At 35.6% G+C, this 17984-nt stretch overlaps 1 protein-coding gene across 3 annotated transcripts in view; it reads left to right on the top strand.

Annotated features, from left to right (window-relative positions):
* The window catches only part of LOC149580523 (WW domain-containing protein), a 31119-nt gene extending 17935 nt beyond the window's left edge, over nt 1-13184 (top strand). The window contains exons 2-10 of one of the 3 annotated variants that reach the window (XM_089791674.1): nt 4198-4570; nt 4856-4986; nt 5213-6135; nt 6346-7823; nt 7979-8058; nt 8253-8351; nt 8437-8510; nt 12408-12564; nt 12750-13184. In XM_089791674.1, coding sequence (XP_089647800.1) covers nt 4492-4570; nt 4856-4986; nt 5213-6135; nt 6346-7823; nt 7979-8058; nt 8253-8351; nt 8437-8510; nt 12408-12564; nt 12750-12830 — 3102 coding nt within the window. In that variant the 5' untranslated portion in view covers nt 4198-4491 and the 3' untranslated portion in view covers nt 12831-13184. Of the gene's footprint in view, nt 1-4197; nt 4596-4855; nt 4987-5212; nt 6136-6345; nt 7824-7978; nt 8059-8252; nt 8352-8436; nt 8511-12407; nt 12565-12749 lie in introns of those variants that run through there. The other 2 variants (XM_089791667.1, XM_089791683.1) reach the window with 2 other exon arrangements.
* The last annotated feature ends 4800 nt before the right edge of the window (nt 13185-17984 follow it).

Genomic DNA, 17984 nt, shown 5'->3' with positions numbered 1-17984 from the left:
CATTGACATTTTCCTCATCCTTGGAATCCAAACTGGTTCCACTAGCCCCAGAGGCAGCCACATCCTCGTCCTCGTCCTCCTCAACATCTAGCAAGGCAATTCTAAATATATCTTGGACAGTCATATCCAAGTTAGAAGTCTCAGGTAGTACATCCACAACTTCTTTGGTCCCTTATTATATCCTGGATCCTTACATGATAGGAGGCGCTAGTTGTGAATAAATACCAAGTCCTCTGCTTTCTTCGAACCCAACCGGTTACGCTTTATTGGGTGGATAAAGGAGTATGTACTCCAATTCCCCTCAGCAGCAGAAGAGCTCACAACCTAGAGAGACAACCAACAAATTTTAAAAAATTAGCTAAGTAATTTTACAATACAATAGGAATTTAAGAGTGCTAATTCGACAAGCTAAGTGGCCATATGAAAACGAAAAAAACTTAAATACATACTTGTGACAAGATCTTAATGGCAAGAGGTTGGAGGTACATGTAACTTTCCCCATGTAAGTACCACCATCCAATGGCATCCAATCTACTTTGGTCATTGATTGCATCAAGTTCTGCATTTTTGCCTGAGACAAAATCAACAAACTCTCTCTTAACATTTGATGGCACAACAGGATCACTAAGGAGCCTGTTAAGTGCCCTCTTATACCCAACAACAACTTCAGGATCTCTATATGGTACTAGGAATAGCAAGTATCTCACTGCTATAAAATCTAGGAGAAAGTGCATATGCCATTAGGTGTAAAGGTGTAGTCATCTTGTTCCAACGATGTAGAACAATTTTCTCCACCTTACTGTACAAGGTATCAGGATCCTGCGCTCTCCTTTGAATGACCTGGGATGTCAAATGATGTACATGTAAGTTATCTTGATATAGTGTTAATAACTTAATTAAAATAAAAAATCAAAATCTCTTAATAAACAAGGATAAAGTATTGTATAAAAATTTAAACTTACTGAGTTCATTCTTTCTAGCATGGAGTCCATGGCATCATATATGTCCCCCAAACAAGGCTCATCCGTGTCGGCATACCGAAGCATAGACATGATGGGCTCGGTGAGTTCTAATGCATATTCCACCCTATTCTAAAAATCATCACTCAAGATCAAATCCTTTATAGTTTTGGCCTTTTCTGTATCAGCTTGCTTCCATCCACCCCATTTGTTGCTAATAACCATTTGACACAATGCCTCTTTCACCCTCACAAGTCATCTAAGGACGATTGTGTGTGAAGCAAACCTTGTTTCAGCACCCTATTACCATGTTAATTCAAATTGTAAGTTATTATGATAAGTTGATAAAACAAAAATTTAAGAATATGTATTAAATTTTGTAAAGTGTGACACAAAAATTAAAATGATAAATGAAGCTAAATAAAGTTTAAAATTTACCTTCAATAATTCCAAGCGGGAGAAAGTTCTGGAAATTGCTTGTGACATATGGTGGTTTGTCACAAACATTTGGATCTGCTCACCCTCCTCATACACATTTTTCATCCATTCAATTTGGCTGCCCATTGTTTTCATCACTAAGTTCAAGGTGTGGACAGTGCATGGTGTCCAAAAGATATGCTCATATCGTGCTTCTACCAAAGCACTTGCAGCTTTACAAACTTTAGCATTGTCTGTTATTACTTGGACAACATTTTCAGCTCCCACAGACTCTATGGATTCAATGAGAAGTTGGGCAATAAAATTTGCATCCTTTACTTGACCTTCACAATCAACCGCCTTCAAAAACATTGCCCCCTTGGGGCAAACGGCAATCATATTTATTAATGGACAGCTTTTGCAATCTTTCCATCCATCAGAGACAATGCTCACCCCTGTTTGGATCCAAGAATCTCTTATTGGTTTGATGAGGTTTTCTTCATTCTTTCTCTCTTTATGCAATATGGTGGTTCTCAACTTTTCATATCCAGGGGATCGGTAACCATGAGGTGCATCATTTATTGCTTTCACCATCTCTCTCCAATAAGGGGATCTCACTAGATTGAATGAAACACCATTTGTAATGAGGCAACGCCCAATCTTTATGTCAACAATTTCTCTCTTGTCATTTTCAAATGCCATATCTAATGGGCCTCTCTTGCGGGATGGGGGTGTTTCTATTTCATCTTCATCTACAGATGGGGTAGGTAGGAAGGGATGTGGTCTACTGGTTGTTTGAGAGGGTGGTGTTGGTGGTTTTTGCTTTGACTTATCTTTTTTTTTTCCTTTGACACTAACCTGTCAGCCTTTTGTTGTTCTTTTAACATGCTTGCTATTTGAGGAGCCGGCAACCCTTTTTTACCTTCCTCTGGAGGCCCCTCACACATGGAAATCCCTTGACCTGGTGGACCTATCAAATGATGTTTAACCTGGTAATAGGATCTTCTATATTGGTTTTGACAAAAATTGTATTTCCATATATACCCTCCCCCTCCAACACATTGCTCAATTCTTGTTGTATACTTCCAAAAAGGAGAGCCTCTATAAATTTTAAATCTTTGGGATCCCACCCCACCCACTGAACCCTGACTACTCATTCTTAGATTTTTGCACTCTATAAAAACAAATTTTAAAAACAATTTCAAAACTTATACAAAACTTGATAAAAATTTAGAGCAATTAAAAAAAAAAAAAAAAAACTAAAAACACACTATGAAAGAAGCAAAAGGAAGGATCAAATGCATACTTGGAACAAACAGCACTAATTATTTGAAGGATTTGAGACTCCACAAACAATCTCTACAACCTTCTCTTCAAACTTGCAAAATGGCCACACCAAAATGAGAGAGCAAAATGACAAAGCAAATGAGAGATTAGATGAATGAAATGCATCTAATAGGCCTTACTTTAGGGTTTAGCAAAAAAAATAAATAAAAAAACATTTTTTTAATACTTTTTTGGGCCACTTTTTGGCCCCACTTGCTGGGGGTCTGCTCAGATTCATTTGGGTCCGTGACGGGTCTGGGCAAAATACGGACCCTGCCCGGACCCATTGCGGACCCGGGCTCGAATCTGGACCCAGACCCGAGCTCTAGGGTCCAAATCTGGCAACTTAGAAAATAACACCTCGAGTACAAGGAATTTTACCCTTGAAGCCAAGGGTAGACAGCATGGAAGTAGCAGTTATTTACTTCCCCACCCTTTTTTTCAACTTACTTAGCTTTAAAGAGAATAGTATGGAGTGTTTTTACATCAATTAACAATTGAGTTTGCTTCTACACTTTTTCTAAAGCTGTAGGCCTCTAAACTTCTATGCTGAGTATTGGCTATGCCTTTTATTTTAGTACCTTGTAAGTAACTAATATTTACTCTTTTAAAATAAAGGACTGTTAACTGGGAGAAACTCTTTATGAGTTTTGGCACATTTTTTGACATGCTATTGGTTTAAAAAATCCCAGTTTGCAAGACAAAATATTTATTGTAAGAAGTGAAACTGGATGCCAGTAATGTAATTTCCTTTAACAAATGAAACTGCTCCACGTCAAAACCATCACCATCACATATGTAATGGCCTTTAGACATGAATGAAACTGTTGGGTTGCAGGGACAATTGCTAGTGTTGATTTGCTACTGTATAGACATCACTGCACCTTTCTAGTAACTCTCCTGAGGGATGATTTTCCCTGATGCTTATGGAATAAAATCTCGATCATGAAATTCTTTTCTCTGATTTTTTGTTTGGTCTTTCCATTTGAAAGATTTGTTTTCTACAATCTTATTGCATGAAATGCTGGTAGTATTTCTTAAGTGAGATCAATCAGAGATGGACATACAGCTGTTCTAATCATTAATAGCTATTTGTTTGCCAATGTGTCTCCTTTTTGAGTGGCTATAAGTTAGTAACTTACGAGTTTATTATATGCCAGTCAGTGATTTGTTTTGTTTGTTAGAAGAAGAAGAGAGTAACAAGTGTATTTACAATCGAAAACCTCTGTACTACTATATTGATGAAAACTTGATTGTTAATAAATGCCATATTTTGTCTTCAGCAAACCTTGAAGTTACACTTTGTTAGTTTTTTGTGCAGCATAGTATATTCGTTTCATAAATATGGGAAGGGTAATGTTTAATAAAAGAAGTCTGGTTTAAACTTGAATATTTTATCTTCTTTTGTAGGATCTTTTGGGATGATCTGATTCCTTTGCTTTTTTTTTAATTTAACAAACTTTTAATTAGTTTCTACATTATTTTTGCTATCCAGGAGCCTTGGCTAGCACCTCTTTGCATGATGAAGCTGGAGGCCATGTTGATCAGAGTCACGGCGCTGGGGTCCCCTCTTCACCATCCTCATCAGGTGGGTCCATTGGGCTTCTTAATGGAGGCCTATGTAAGGAAGAATTACCTGCACAGACCATTTGGTCCATGAGAAAAATGCTAAATAGTGGTTCTGCAATGTTATTTGGCATGAGAATTTGGTTCTGAGCATGTAGGTTGGCTTTGGTGTTGGGAACATTCAATGGGTCAGATCCTATCAGCATGCAATGGTGAAAATTGAATGACTCCCAACCTGTTGAGGCCATCTGAGCAGTATCTAAGCAGTTTGGAGAGTTCAGCAGGCAGGAATTGCCACCTCGGTTCGTATGTTTCTAGCTTTATTGGGTTTGTATCTCCTAACACTTGATTTATTTGTGTCAGGTTCCTTCCTGTCTAATATGCGCGATCTGCTGATAATCTTCCAAAGCTCTAAAGAGCTTTACCTCTCTTTGAATGGATGGTCTCTGCGATGGAGCTTTAGATTATATCTTGTTATAATTGTTTTGTTGCTTAACAATTGCAATGTGGAAATGGCTATTTGTTTTGGGTGTTCTGCTATTACTTGTCCATGTTCTGTACTGATGTATTCTCTTTTTCTTTTCCAGGTCAACATCAGGAGAACCCTTTATCTCTTCTTGGTCAATATAGTGACGATGATTTGGGTGAAGAGGAAAGCCAAGAGACCAAGAATGCAGCTGCGTCAGATTCAACAGTTTCAGTTTGTGCATCTGAACAGGTGTGGTTTTAAGCTCATTTTGTTGTAATACTGTTATTTATACATTGCTTGATTTTCATTTCAACAAAATTTTCTCTCCATGCTCGCATATTTTTAGTGGAAGACAATGTTATTTATACTTCGCTTCATTTTTATTTCTTTTTGTGATTTCCAGCAAATCTTCTTTTACACTGCATATCTAACTGCCGAAATATTGGTCCTCTTGCCTTTCTTTCTGTTTCCTTAGGTTGTTGATTTCCTGGCAGACTTGCAAAACGATGGACTTCTTGATAATAATTTGGACAAGGGAAAAGGCATCACTGAAAACAACGATAACATTGAGTGCAAAAGTTCGGATCAAGTAAATTCTGTCTGTACTGTTCTAGAAGAAAACACAAAAGAGGAAACTGTGGTGAACAATGCAGAAGTATCTGCTATTATTATAAATGACTCTCATACATCCAATATTCAAGACCTTGCTCTTGTACAGAAGCAAAGTGAACAAAGTATAGAGAATGAATGGAAAGCTGTTAGGCATGAAGAAAGTGGTCAGTATTATTACTGGAACATCAGAACTGGAGAAACCACATGGGTGGTCCCTTCTACATTGGTTCAAGAAGTTGCAGCAGTTCATGAAGACAGAGATGTTTTGAAGTTAGAAAGCTCACAGGATATTTACTTGGGCTGCAATGAAAATAGTACAGAAGAAGAACCCGGGGCTCCTGGTGTTCGAGAGGAACCAATTTCTACTTCAATACATGTTCAGGCTTCGGAGATTTCAGCTAGTCCTTATTTTCCTAAAGAGCAGGAGAAGAGGTCAGAGTTTAAGACTGGAAATCATCTTGATGAACAAGAGAAGGATTCTAATGGAGAGATCCAACAGAATCCTCAAAAGGTTGAGGTGAATGAGGTACCGGCCCTAATAAATGAATCTAGATTGGAACATGCTGAAATGTCTAATTCCAGGGTTTCAGAACAGGTTACAAATGCAGATTCTGAGATCAATGAGATGAAAACTAGCAGTGTAGCTGTGGTAGAAACTACTGAAGAATCTAAAGGAAACCAGGAGGTGCCAGCTCTCAAGGAAGATATACATGAACAAAGGCTCAATCCTCTTGATCTTCTTAAGTGGAGTGAAACATTGTTACAAAGATTCAAAGCTCTTGAAGGGTACCCTCTTACACATTGATATATCTAAAATTTATGAATATGGAAGGAAATTCATGTTTATAGTCAATTGATAATAGAACGTCTGATTAGAACCACAATAAGGCACTATTGCTATTAATTGTTTTTTTGCCATTTCTGGAAGTGAGTTATTTACCTGTACATTTCATTTTCTATATTCTTTCCCAAATTTTATCTGTGTTCATATGTTAGGACTAATGATTCTGTTCGAGCTCCAACCTTGCAACTAAGGTATGTGGTGGAAGCAGAAATGCGCTTTGCTGATTGTAAAGCGCTTTGTTCATGTGAAAGCTCTTTGGAACCATATTGGTTGCATGTACAAACACAGCTTAAGCGACTTGAATCTGTTCTTTGTGTTGAAGAGGTGGCAATTTTATCCTTACAAAGTAGTGAAGCAGTGTCAAATGGAAGTGTTATGCATGAACAAGGTAAAATACTTGAACCTGTTAAAGATGAATATCATGGAATCATTCCAAATGTTGAGCAATGCACGACTTCTCCTGTGGATGATCACATGTCTTCTGAGGATGATGGGCATACAGTGTCTTCTCAGAATGAAGAACCCAAGCATGTTCTTGAGCATCCGATTCATAAGGATTCTCCTGATTGTCCAGTGCATAATAGCAATGACATAACAAATGATTTAGAAGATGGGGAGATAAGGCAGTTAGATGATTCCAATGTTACAGAGATTACTACAGGTGTTTCCTTAAGTCCTCAGAAAAGTAAAATTGATGAGCTTACTTTGAAAGTGGAAGCTGGTACTTTGTTTGAAAGGATAGTTGACAGCTCTGATGTTGCCTGTGAAGATGTAGACATGGAAGTTGACATGGATGTTGATGAGCAAACTGGTATAGAGGCATCAGCAAAGGAGGAAGCTGGGTTATCAACCATAGATGGTCAGGCTGGGGAAGCAGTTCCTATTGACCCATCATTGCCATCAGTGACTCTTTCTGTGTCAACTAGTTCAGGATCCTTATTCCCAGAACTTGGTGATAGTGAATGGGAAGTACCCCCTCAACCTCCAGAGGAAGAATGGGCACCACCTCCACCTCCAGATAACGATTCAATTCCTCCACCACCCCCTGATGAACCCCCTCCATCCCCTTCGCTACAACCGGTGCCTGCCAATGGCTATGAAGAACCATTATGCCCAGTCCTTCCATACACAGCACAATATACTTCCGCTTATGTTCCCCTGGCCAATTATAACTACTACGCATCTGCAAGCACTGCATCTGACAATCCCAATTATTATTGTTCTGTTGATATCCAAGCTGATGGAACACAGCTTCCTTATTATGAACACACTGCAAATGCTTACGTTGATAATTCAAGTTTGACTAATTCTGTTGAAAGTGCTGTATATTATGAGTCTTCTAGCATTACTGTTCCTGAAAGCACAGAGCTGAATAACCCTGAATATTCTTCATACTATGAAAATGTTGATGCGAGTGCTTATTATGGAAGCTCTGGTGTTATCCCTGATGCCTCCCAAGTTTCTTCTGGAATTATCACTGATGTTACTAGTGCTTCCTTGAACACCTTGAGTACAGCCGAGGTTCCCTCTCCACAAGTTTTGACTTGTGTTCCCAGTAGCTCAACTGTCTCCACAGCTTTGGTGCCTTCAATAGCAGGTGGAACTGCAGGAGTAAAAGTTTATTCTAAAGGTAATGCTGTCTGTGGTATTTGAACTCTATATTTTTAATTTGTATTTGTATTTTGTCTTTGTTTGTAATCTCCTTTTTTAAAATTGTTTAATCAATCACTTATTTTTCTGTTATGTAGTGTTTTTAAGCAGTCTAAATTTGTCATTTAATTGTAGATGTGCGTAGTAAAAAACGATCTATTGCAGCTGCACCGACCTTAAGATCCAATAAAAAAGTTTCATCCTTGGTTGACAAGGTAATGATAATATTTCCATGCTTGCAGTGTCTTTCTCTTTTCGACTATTGAATATCACTATTCAGTAATGCATGAATAATATTGAAGCAGTCTTCGTTTGTTTTTGATAGTTTATTCTTTATTTTACAATGGCCTACAAATGTTTGATTTTGGTAGTTTATTCATGCCCTTACAATGGCTTGCTAATGTTGCAGTGGAAGGCAGCCAAGGAGGAGCTTCATGGTAGTGATGATGAGGATGAAAATGAGAAGGCTTTGGAGGTTCTTGAGAAAAAGCGACAAAGGGAAATTGAGGTAGTGTTTTTTAATTATTGATTTTTGTCCCTGCTGGACTAGGTGGCATGAACAATAACAAATCGAGTATTACATAATTTTGCAGGAATGGCGCATGCAACAGATTGCCAGTGGGGAAGCACAGGATAATGCAAATTTTCAGCCGCTTGGAGGTGATTGGTATGTATGAATTTGCACTCTTCAAAAGGGTTGTAATTATGAATGGTTGTGACTTCTCAAAAATGTTGCGACTTATTCAGAGGATTGTGATTATGAAAGGTTGTGACTTTTTGGAAGGTCATAGATGAAAAATAAAACAAGATTTATAAATTACCAGTGAATAAGAAACAAACAAGTAGTCATATCAAAAGGAGGATTAAAATAATTTATGGGCATCAAACATAATAAAAGGAGGAACACATAAATAATATCATCAAATATTAAGAATAGAATTAAATCTTATGTAATTAATTTGAAAATAGAATCAATAATATCTATAAAATGTAATGTCTAAAATTTTATTATCATTATTATGAATGACTATTTGTTTCCAATATTATTATTACCTTGTATTTAAGGAGGGGAGTCTACGAGGCGATCAAGGGGAGGCTTGAGTAAATTCCAACCAATCGGATGTTTCCAAAATCGGGTGAGGATCAGCAACTGGAGCGCCTTGAGGAATTGTACCAAGAAAGGCTTGGTTCTGTAAACTTTGAGGGAACACCTATCGAGGATTGGTGTGTAAGCAACTTGATTACACCCAAAGCCTCCATAAACTCAAAAGTAGTAATCAAGATTACACCAACTTAATAATTATAGATGATATGATCGCTACTTGTAGAAATAGATTTCTCACTTGTATAAATTTAACGCATCCTATTAAATTTGAACAGATCATTAGGAGTATGATGTTACCAAGGAGAGGTTTGTATAAATTCAAGCTAATGGATCTTATCCCTATAGAGGGTAGGGGTCAGTGATCTGTAAGCCTTTAGGATGCGGACTTGGACCTATATACTTTGAGGCAATCCATAGCTAGTGTCTAGGCAACTTGGATAGCATCTATACCCTCCATTCGTAAACCAAATAATAATATGATTGGGAATTTGAATTATTGTTATGGATATATTCTTAAGACTTATAAAAATTACAATTGATTAAATAAGTATCAATTATGACTGGCCCTAAAAGGGGACATTACAATGTGAAGCTGCATATTCAAATGAAACCCTGGTGATTATATTTGTTCCCTTGCAAGCTGGAAGTCCTTGGATGCTTGGATATATGAAGTAAAAAAAGATACATTTTGGGGATGCCTGGGAAATGTTCATGAGGCAGCCTGTCTCCACAGAACATCCCTGGAATGCAGGAGACATGTGGTCATTGTTGAGGTGGCTGGGTGTATGCAGAGCAACATGCCAAAAAATGCGAAGGGTTCATCTTCTGCCAGAATGAAAGGAGGCTTAAGAGTGCTAAAAAGGGTATTGCTCTATAGGCTGGTTTAAGCCTTGTATATAGCTATAACTGTAATATCTGATTTCAATTGGATTGATAAGTAGTTGTTGAAGATCATTTGCAATAGCATTCCTCACCATGAATATCACACGCTTTGTTTCATCCTTATTACTGGCCATGAGGTTGTGAAGCTACATATTCCAATGAAACCCTGGTGATTAAAGTTGGACCTTGTAGGTTTTGTAACTGAAGTGCAACAGAAACCTTTGCAAGGCAAACGCTAGTAAAACCTATATATTTTGGGGATTATTATGTTAAATAAAAATACTGATAGTCCGGATCCTAAGGCTGTTAAGTAATTTTTATATATTTTACATTTATAAATATGTAGTTTATAAAGCAATTATATTATTAGCTTATGAAGGGGGTAGCATATTAAAATGTAGATTTATGTTGACTATAGAATGATGATATATGTATTTCAATCATATGGACAAACTAGCTTATTAACACTTAGATTTCAGTAGTTCCAAAATAATTAATCTCTAAAATTATTGTATTGTTTATTATAACTGTGATTGTATTTCCCTCCTGTCAATTTTATGAGATGTTATTATCTGCTACTCTTAAGGTAACCTTTTAGTGCGGTTGCATGTTACATGACACCAAAATGTTAGTTTTATATTTTATTCTTTTTTCATTTTTTGAGATAATTTTTTTTGTTAGTCCTGGATAATGTTGTCTGCAAAGCTGCAAATATTTATATTTTATATTTTTTGCATGCTTTTACTATAGTGTATGGATGAACCCATATAACAAATCTTACCTCAATTCATTTCTACCGTACTTGTTTACCTGGACCTGATCTGAACTAGAATTTTAGCTATACATTGTTTTTAATCTTTTGATTATAAACATTTCCCATCTCATCACAAATTTCTATACCTAACATAATTTTGTACTTGAAAATCAAAATGCTAAATCCTAATATTTTAAATTTTAGGCTGAGCAAAGCAAGTCAGCAATAGCATATGTTTTTAGTCGAATCAAATTAGAACTTCAGTCATACATATATGCAACATAAGCCCAATACACGACTTATAAGGTTTCAGATTTTAGCATTTTAATTTTAGTTTATTTTAACTATACTATATTTATTTTGGTTAAAATGTTTGTTACTATTAATATGTATTTTTGAATATATTAAAAATAATATTAACATGTTTGCAGCTTTCTATTGTTATAGTTTGGTAAAGGTTGTTGCTATACCAGCCGTATTCACATGCCTGTACCTATACGCGATCCCTTTGAACTTTGAAGCAGCATACTTGATCAGTTCATCATTTGTATGCTTTGAAGTTTGGGGGGTCCTTCTTTCCAGGGTGTTATTGCCTGTACCTATATGTGATCCTGTTGAACTTTGAAGCAGCATACTTGATCAGTTCATCATCTGTATGCTTTGGAGTTTGGGGGGTCCTTCTTTCCAGGGTGTTATGCACTGAATCTTAAACAAGTAGCTTAGTAGTACTAAATAGTGCTATCCTACTCTGGAAGCTTGTGGGAAGCTTGTACTAGACATGATCTTTAATATTTAGAGTAGTCAGCATTTTGATTTTTCTTTGAAAGATACATTTACTGATTGCACGTTTTTGCTATCCATTTCACTTCTATCATCAGGCAAGAAAGGAAAAATAACAATTCTCGATAATATCTTAACTGATTACAATCAAGTCTCCCCAGTCATTCTGTGACATATAAATTCTGAATTGACAACTATTCAGTGCTTGTGATCGTGTAGATTATATGCTTTGTGATGGTTTTGCTCTGTGGGGGTTATTGTGACGGTAGTGCAAGTAAATAAACTATATGTCTAAATTAAGGATCTAATATGAGATATTCCAGGGTAATTTAGAGTAGTTATGTTTCACAATCTCATCTTGAAGTCTTTATATTTTTAACAGTAGATTTGTCTGACTTGCCAATGAATTGCAAAACTTCACTTCTGAGTGGACTAATATTTTTAACAAATATGAATTCATTCAAGCAAGATGTTCTTTTTACTCAAAGAAAGGGATCTAAGAAGTTGGATCGTCAGAAATTACGAGTGACCACTATGCTTTCAAACTTCATGCCATGCTGTTTTTATTTGGGGTTTGGCCCCTATAATTTTACTTTTGGTTCTTAAAACTGTAGGGAATGGATAGTGCCAATGTCCCTTGAACCTTTATATTTTTTTAATGGGCCCGGTTAAGTTTTAACCATGGGCAATGAATCAGATCATTGGTGCCCTCCCAAACCTTAGACAATACATGGTTATCATCTCCCCGAGCACTTATCTTCTAAATAATGCAGATCTGCTGATTGTGTATGTTCGATGTATATAATGGATACCAAGAGATGAAGATTCTATCTTCCTAGCGGGGGTGCCCCTTCACCAAGGGTCATCACCCTTCAAAGTTGGCCCTATTAATTTAGTGATTGTTTATTATAAGCAAATCTGCTCATATAAATGAATAGGTTCATATAAAAAGGCCCGATAAATCAATTAGACGTTTATGTTAACATTAATATTAGTTGTACATATCCTGTATTTTCTTTTTAATATTGTTGTTGTGTTTCCAGGAGAGAACGGGTGAAAAGAAGAAAAAATCAAATTAGTTCTGATAAATCAAAGTCTGAGACTGCATCACTTACAGTTAATGCTGGATATAATGGAGTCCTAGAAGGAAAGAAGCCAAATTTAGCAGAACTTTCTAAAGATCTTCCTTCCGGATGGCAGGTTAGAGAGATCATCTTCTGCAACATCAGTTTTATTTGTTGCTGAATAGTATTAAACCGAGTTTCTCTAATAAGCTATTTCTCTATATTTTGTTTCATTTAGCTGGTAAGACTAATTTGTTTGCGTTGAAGCTTTTTTTTAGCGTCAGTCTTTGTCTTTTTACTAATTCTTAAAAATATTGACAGGCTTTTTGGGATGAATCTTCCGGTGAGGTTTACTATGGTAATTTGACAACGTCAGAAACCACATGGGACAGACCCAAATGATTTATGACGTATAATATATTTGGCAATCTAATATTCTTCACCGAGATTTGTTATTTGTAGCAAAAGTTCTGCTGCTTGGAAATTGCACATGTCTGGAAAAAAGCATGTATACTTCAGAGATATCTGATAATTATTGTCAACGTTCCAGTTGAAGTTCATTGTGACATTTTTCATAATGTATTTGCCATTTTCTGTGTCGCGTATTAATTTGCTTTGAAATGGAAGGGCCCATTCTGAGCCCTTGCTCTTTGTTTTGGAAAACAAATTGTACCTTGACCTAACGACCTACGTTGCACTGTAACTCATAATTTTTGACCCGATCTGCAAATATGGGCTTCAATAGTTTTGATGGCACTTAGAGCATTTTAATCATCTCTAGTCAGTGCCAAATTCATTAAATACTAGAGGCTAGACTTTCTATTGTCAAAATTAATAAATTAACAAGAGCTATAGTCCCTACCTTTGGAAGAAAGAGAAGATTGATTATTTTTGATGTGGTTGAAGTGCAGTGATTGAATGCAAAAGGGGGTTCGTGAATCTTCGTCACCACCACCACCATTGGTGGTGATTCTGAAAGTTGAAACTTTATCTGAATTTACACTACCATTGGTGGTGATTCTTAAACTTGAAACTTCTAGCTTTGCCTCAGAAAAATGATCAGTGGTATGTGTAACAGTCAGAGATATCACCAAATTTTAAAAGTGATGGTTTTTCATTGTAGCCTTTATCTACCATCAATATGACCTATTAGTCCACAAACTTAGAAGATGTGAAAACTTTGGTGCATATTCATTTACATCACTATGCCAAATTATTTATAAAATTCATTTGTTATTGTATATGTAATATTTTAATGTATTATAATTTATAATTTTAACATATCAATTTATTATTCTATAATTTGAAAATATAAAATTTTAGTAGATATTATTTAAAGATAATATTGTTATAATGTATTTAAATATTAAATATAATTCAATTCTATTATTATTTTAATTATTCGTTGAAATAATCAATAAAAAGATTTTCATAATTTAAACTTATAGATTATTATACTTGATAATTTTACATTTTTATTTTAAAAAAATATCATATTAAAAATACAAAGTAAACAATTAAAAAATCTAAAAATAAATATAATGTTTTCAAACCTATATTTGACAACGCAAAACTCTTTAGAAAATAAACTAAAAGTTTAAACTCTTTGAAAATAAATTAAAAGTTGAAACATTAAAATTTGTTTAAAACAATTTTAAATATCCTAGGAGATTTAAAATATCTTAGGCGAACGACTATGCAGCAATTTCGACTATATATTAATGTCGATGCGATATATTTCAGTCGGAGTTATCAGATGCAAATGCAATAAATAAAGCATTATCGTTTTCACCTAACCTCTAGTTCTAGTCAACAAGCCCATAGTGTAAACGGTGATCTAGGGATATTACTGAGTTAAATCTGCTACAGGCTTCAGCATGGCGGTGGCGGATGAAGGAACAAGGCAACATTTCCAAGCTTGCTATGTGCTTTCCCCTTCCTCTGGACCGTGATTATAATCAGTTTAAATTATTGCTTTTTCATCATTATCAGAGGAATATGTGATCATATTTCGGCAACGAAAATAGTCCATCTATATTGGTCATTGCATCACATTATTTTTGTGATGCGATGTATGTTTGTTCACAGACGAGAAGCGATGAAAACATTCCAAAACTAGTATTTGCCAACCGTAGCATCACCGGTCCAAAAGGGAAAACTTGCGATCAATCTAAGCGAGATTTATGCAGCAGCCAAAGTCCATCTCGGATTCTTGGCTTTAATAGACCGCTAGAGTTAGTGCGCTCAATAGAGTCTTCGGTAAACGATGTTATTGGAAAGAGGGCAGACTCTAATGAAAGGCATCTGCTGGAGTACGTGTATCCACAAATATCTCTTCCTTCCTCCAACTCCAAGAGAGTGGCGTTGAAGAAGAGTCCCCATCATAGCTTCAAAAGATCACACGTGACAGGAGATGTCGTTGCTGGAGTGTACGGTGTTTGCTCCTACGCATCCTATTTCTGCACAGATTTTCTTTCAAATCTAGATTAGCATGGGGTGATTACGTGAGACTCTGTGAGTAAGGAATATATTTTTGGCAAACAAAGCTTCAGCTTCCCATTGTGGAAGGTCGTAGAACATTCCAGATTTAATTTTTCTCGAATTTTGTTATCAGAAAAATTAATTTTGCCCCTGCTAAAATTACTTCTGACCAATCAGAAATTAGAATTTGATGAATGAAAATTAATTTTAAAATAAATTGATTTTTAAGCTTTAGAAACCTATTGATCTTGATAGCAAAAATTAATAGTGACCAACACTGGGATCATTAGTTCATAGGCAGGGACTAAAAAACTGCTACGTCTGCCTGCCAGACAGACGATTCTAGCATTCGAGGTGTTTAGTCTATCATAAAATGCTCGAGTTGACCTGGTATTTTTAAATAACATTTTCACGAGTGATATAAAATCCTGTGTTATGTTCAGGCTGGTAGGCAAGGACATAGCCTTTGGATAAGGAAAAAGATGCTCTCATTAGGTACGAAAAAAAACTATAGAGTAGCAGTTGTACAATCCTAATAAAATGAAAAGATTTAGAGCAACAGATGTATAAATCTTATAACCATTATCTACTCATGACAAGGAAATGCATTTTCTGTTAGCATGAATATGACAAACAGTTTGTAGGCCCAATTCTATGGTGTGATGAATAATATTTTTTTTGGATCGGTAGAAGGCAAAAAAAATCCTATATATATATTCAAAATATTTTACAAATTATCCCCGTTCAAAGTGCATGCATTGGAGAGAAAAGAATAGGGAAGGAAACCCCTAGTGTTGTCCGAGTCATTTGTCCTGATTTCATGCAAATACACTGGCCTTCGTGACTTATCAGAACATTTAAATTACTTTACAAGAAGCTTTACAAATTTTTAGAAAATATAGTCACCCTTTAATATATAAGGGTCTAGGACACGCAATCCTGAATATCTTACAATTGGTGTTTCTCTCGCATAGATTGAAAGGAGGTTTATGGCATCTGAATTGTGTTCTTTGAAATGCTGGTGCTTTTTTAGAACCTTTAACCTATTTAAATTGTCTTTTTTCCGCTTCTTATTTTACATGAGCCCATAGTAACCTTGCAACTTCATTTACGCTTCACAAACTCACAAAAAAAGTAAGTTTCCATAATTCCATAATCACAGATCCTTTATCTTTAAGAGTTTCATTAAATGAATTAAGATACACTAATAATAATAGGATAATATGAATGATAGCTAATTATCAAATAAATTTTGGTTTCTTTAACTTATTGTTGAGGATGAATTTGAAATGCCTTATCAAGATGTTTATTAGTGATAATCAGATTGTGATTTCAGACGTATTTATTAGCGATGTATATTATTTGTATTGTACACAAGATTTCTTAAGTAGAGGACCTCAAATAAATAAATGAGGTTATTAGTGAACTTTGTGGAAAATCTTTCACGACATTTTTGTTGATGCACCTAGGTTGATGGCAACTTAACATAGCGAGGAGATGACAAAAGTTTAGTGAAGGTGTTTGCAAGTTGTTGCTTTATAGGCAAACACTCCGAAGAAAGAAATGCAAATCCGTATGGCCATGAAGAAGGGGAGTGAGTGAACCCTTATGCCACCTCATTAAACTAGTCCCTTGGGGATTAAGAAGATCAAATCAGTTGGATAAATTTAAGATTTAAATGAATGGAAAATAAAGTAAAGAAATAAAATAACTCTAAGCTACGAGTTCATAAAAATATTTAGACAATTGTAAACAAAAGGAACAAAAATTAAGATTGATTGATAAGCTCATTTAACTCCTTGGTTTGGATGTTTGCCCTAGTCTAGCACTACATGGTTTAAGCTTCCAATAATATGTGGTGCGTCTTATATGGGTAGAATATAGAGACTCGTACTAGAAAGGTACACAACAAGAAGGAAATGTACACAAGTAACACTAACCTAGGTAAGACAAAAATAAGTAAGAAATGCTTACAATTTGTTTTGTAAACAATCATTAATGTTCCACATTGATACACTCCACGATCCTCCACATGATAACATGAATGATATTGGGGTTGCTTGTTTAAAGAGCTTGTCAAAGTTAGACCCCATTTGGATATTTCCACTTCAATGACCAACTAAACAGATAGATATGATAATGCATAATTGATAAATACATAAAATGTTAGTAATAGAAATGGTAAAAGATTAAGAACTAATATATGCTAATCAAAATATCAATGTGGAGATAGATGCAAAACATTCCCCTCAACCAAAAAGTTGGAGCTTGGTGGGGATAATAATGGACACAAATTGATGAATGGTCGTGGAGTCATAGAGAGTGGTAAGAATTAGGAGAGCTAAGAGAGTTGCCAAGATGTCCAAGAGGGTCTATAGAGACAAGAAGAAAGGAAAATGAATCCAAACTATGAAGTGGTGGGTGGTGGGAAGAGATGAAATGTTTTTATGGCCACTTGTGTTTGCAAATTTATTGGACAAATGTGTATTGCATGGACATCTTTATGGTATGTGCACATCTTGAGCTAAACAAGCAAAGTTTAGACAAGGGAGATGACATGGAAGATTGGGTGATATGTAAGCTTAAGCGAACCTTTAATTTTTGGAAAAAGTAAATATATTATGTGATGAAGAAATACAAGAGTGTATTTTAGGAAAGCCAAACACAACCATTATTGTCAAAGCCAAAGAAACCCTCGAGTAGTTGACATTGCTTCTTCATACTCTACCTTAGTTGATGATAATGTAATAATAGTTTGCTTCTTGCAAGACTGAGCAACTAGACTGTAAGCAAAAAAAGACACAACCAAAATTAGACTTCTAGTCGTAAACATCATTAGCCTAGTTTGAGTTATTGTAATCCACAATCTTCGTAGCACCTAATGTGAATGCCAAATTGTGCAGTGCCTTGGATGCACCCCAACATATTCTTGGATGCCTTGCAAAGACTCGTGTGGGGATCTTGATAGAAACATGAGACAGGACCAACAACAATGGAAATATCAATTCAACTATTTTTCATATACATAAGGTTGCTAACCAACTACCGATACAAGGTAGCATCAATTGATGTAGT

Source organism: Cupressus sempervirens, chromosome 1 (genome assembly GCF_028749045.1).
Source record: "Cupressus sempervirens isolate cs-2001-9-10 chromosome 1, ASM2874904v1, whole genome shotgun sequence".
NCBI lineage: Eukaryota > Viridiplantae > Streptophyta > Pinopsida > Cupressales > Cupressaceae > Cupressus > Cupressus sempervirens.
The sequence above is the reverse complement of the archived record's forward strand: the minus strand, read 5'-3'. Positions and strand labels throughout refer to the sequence as shown.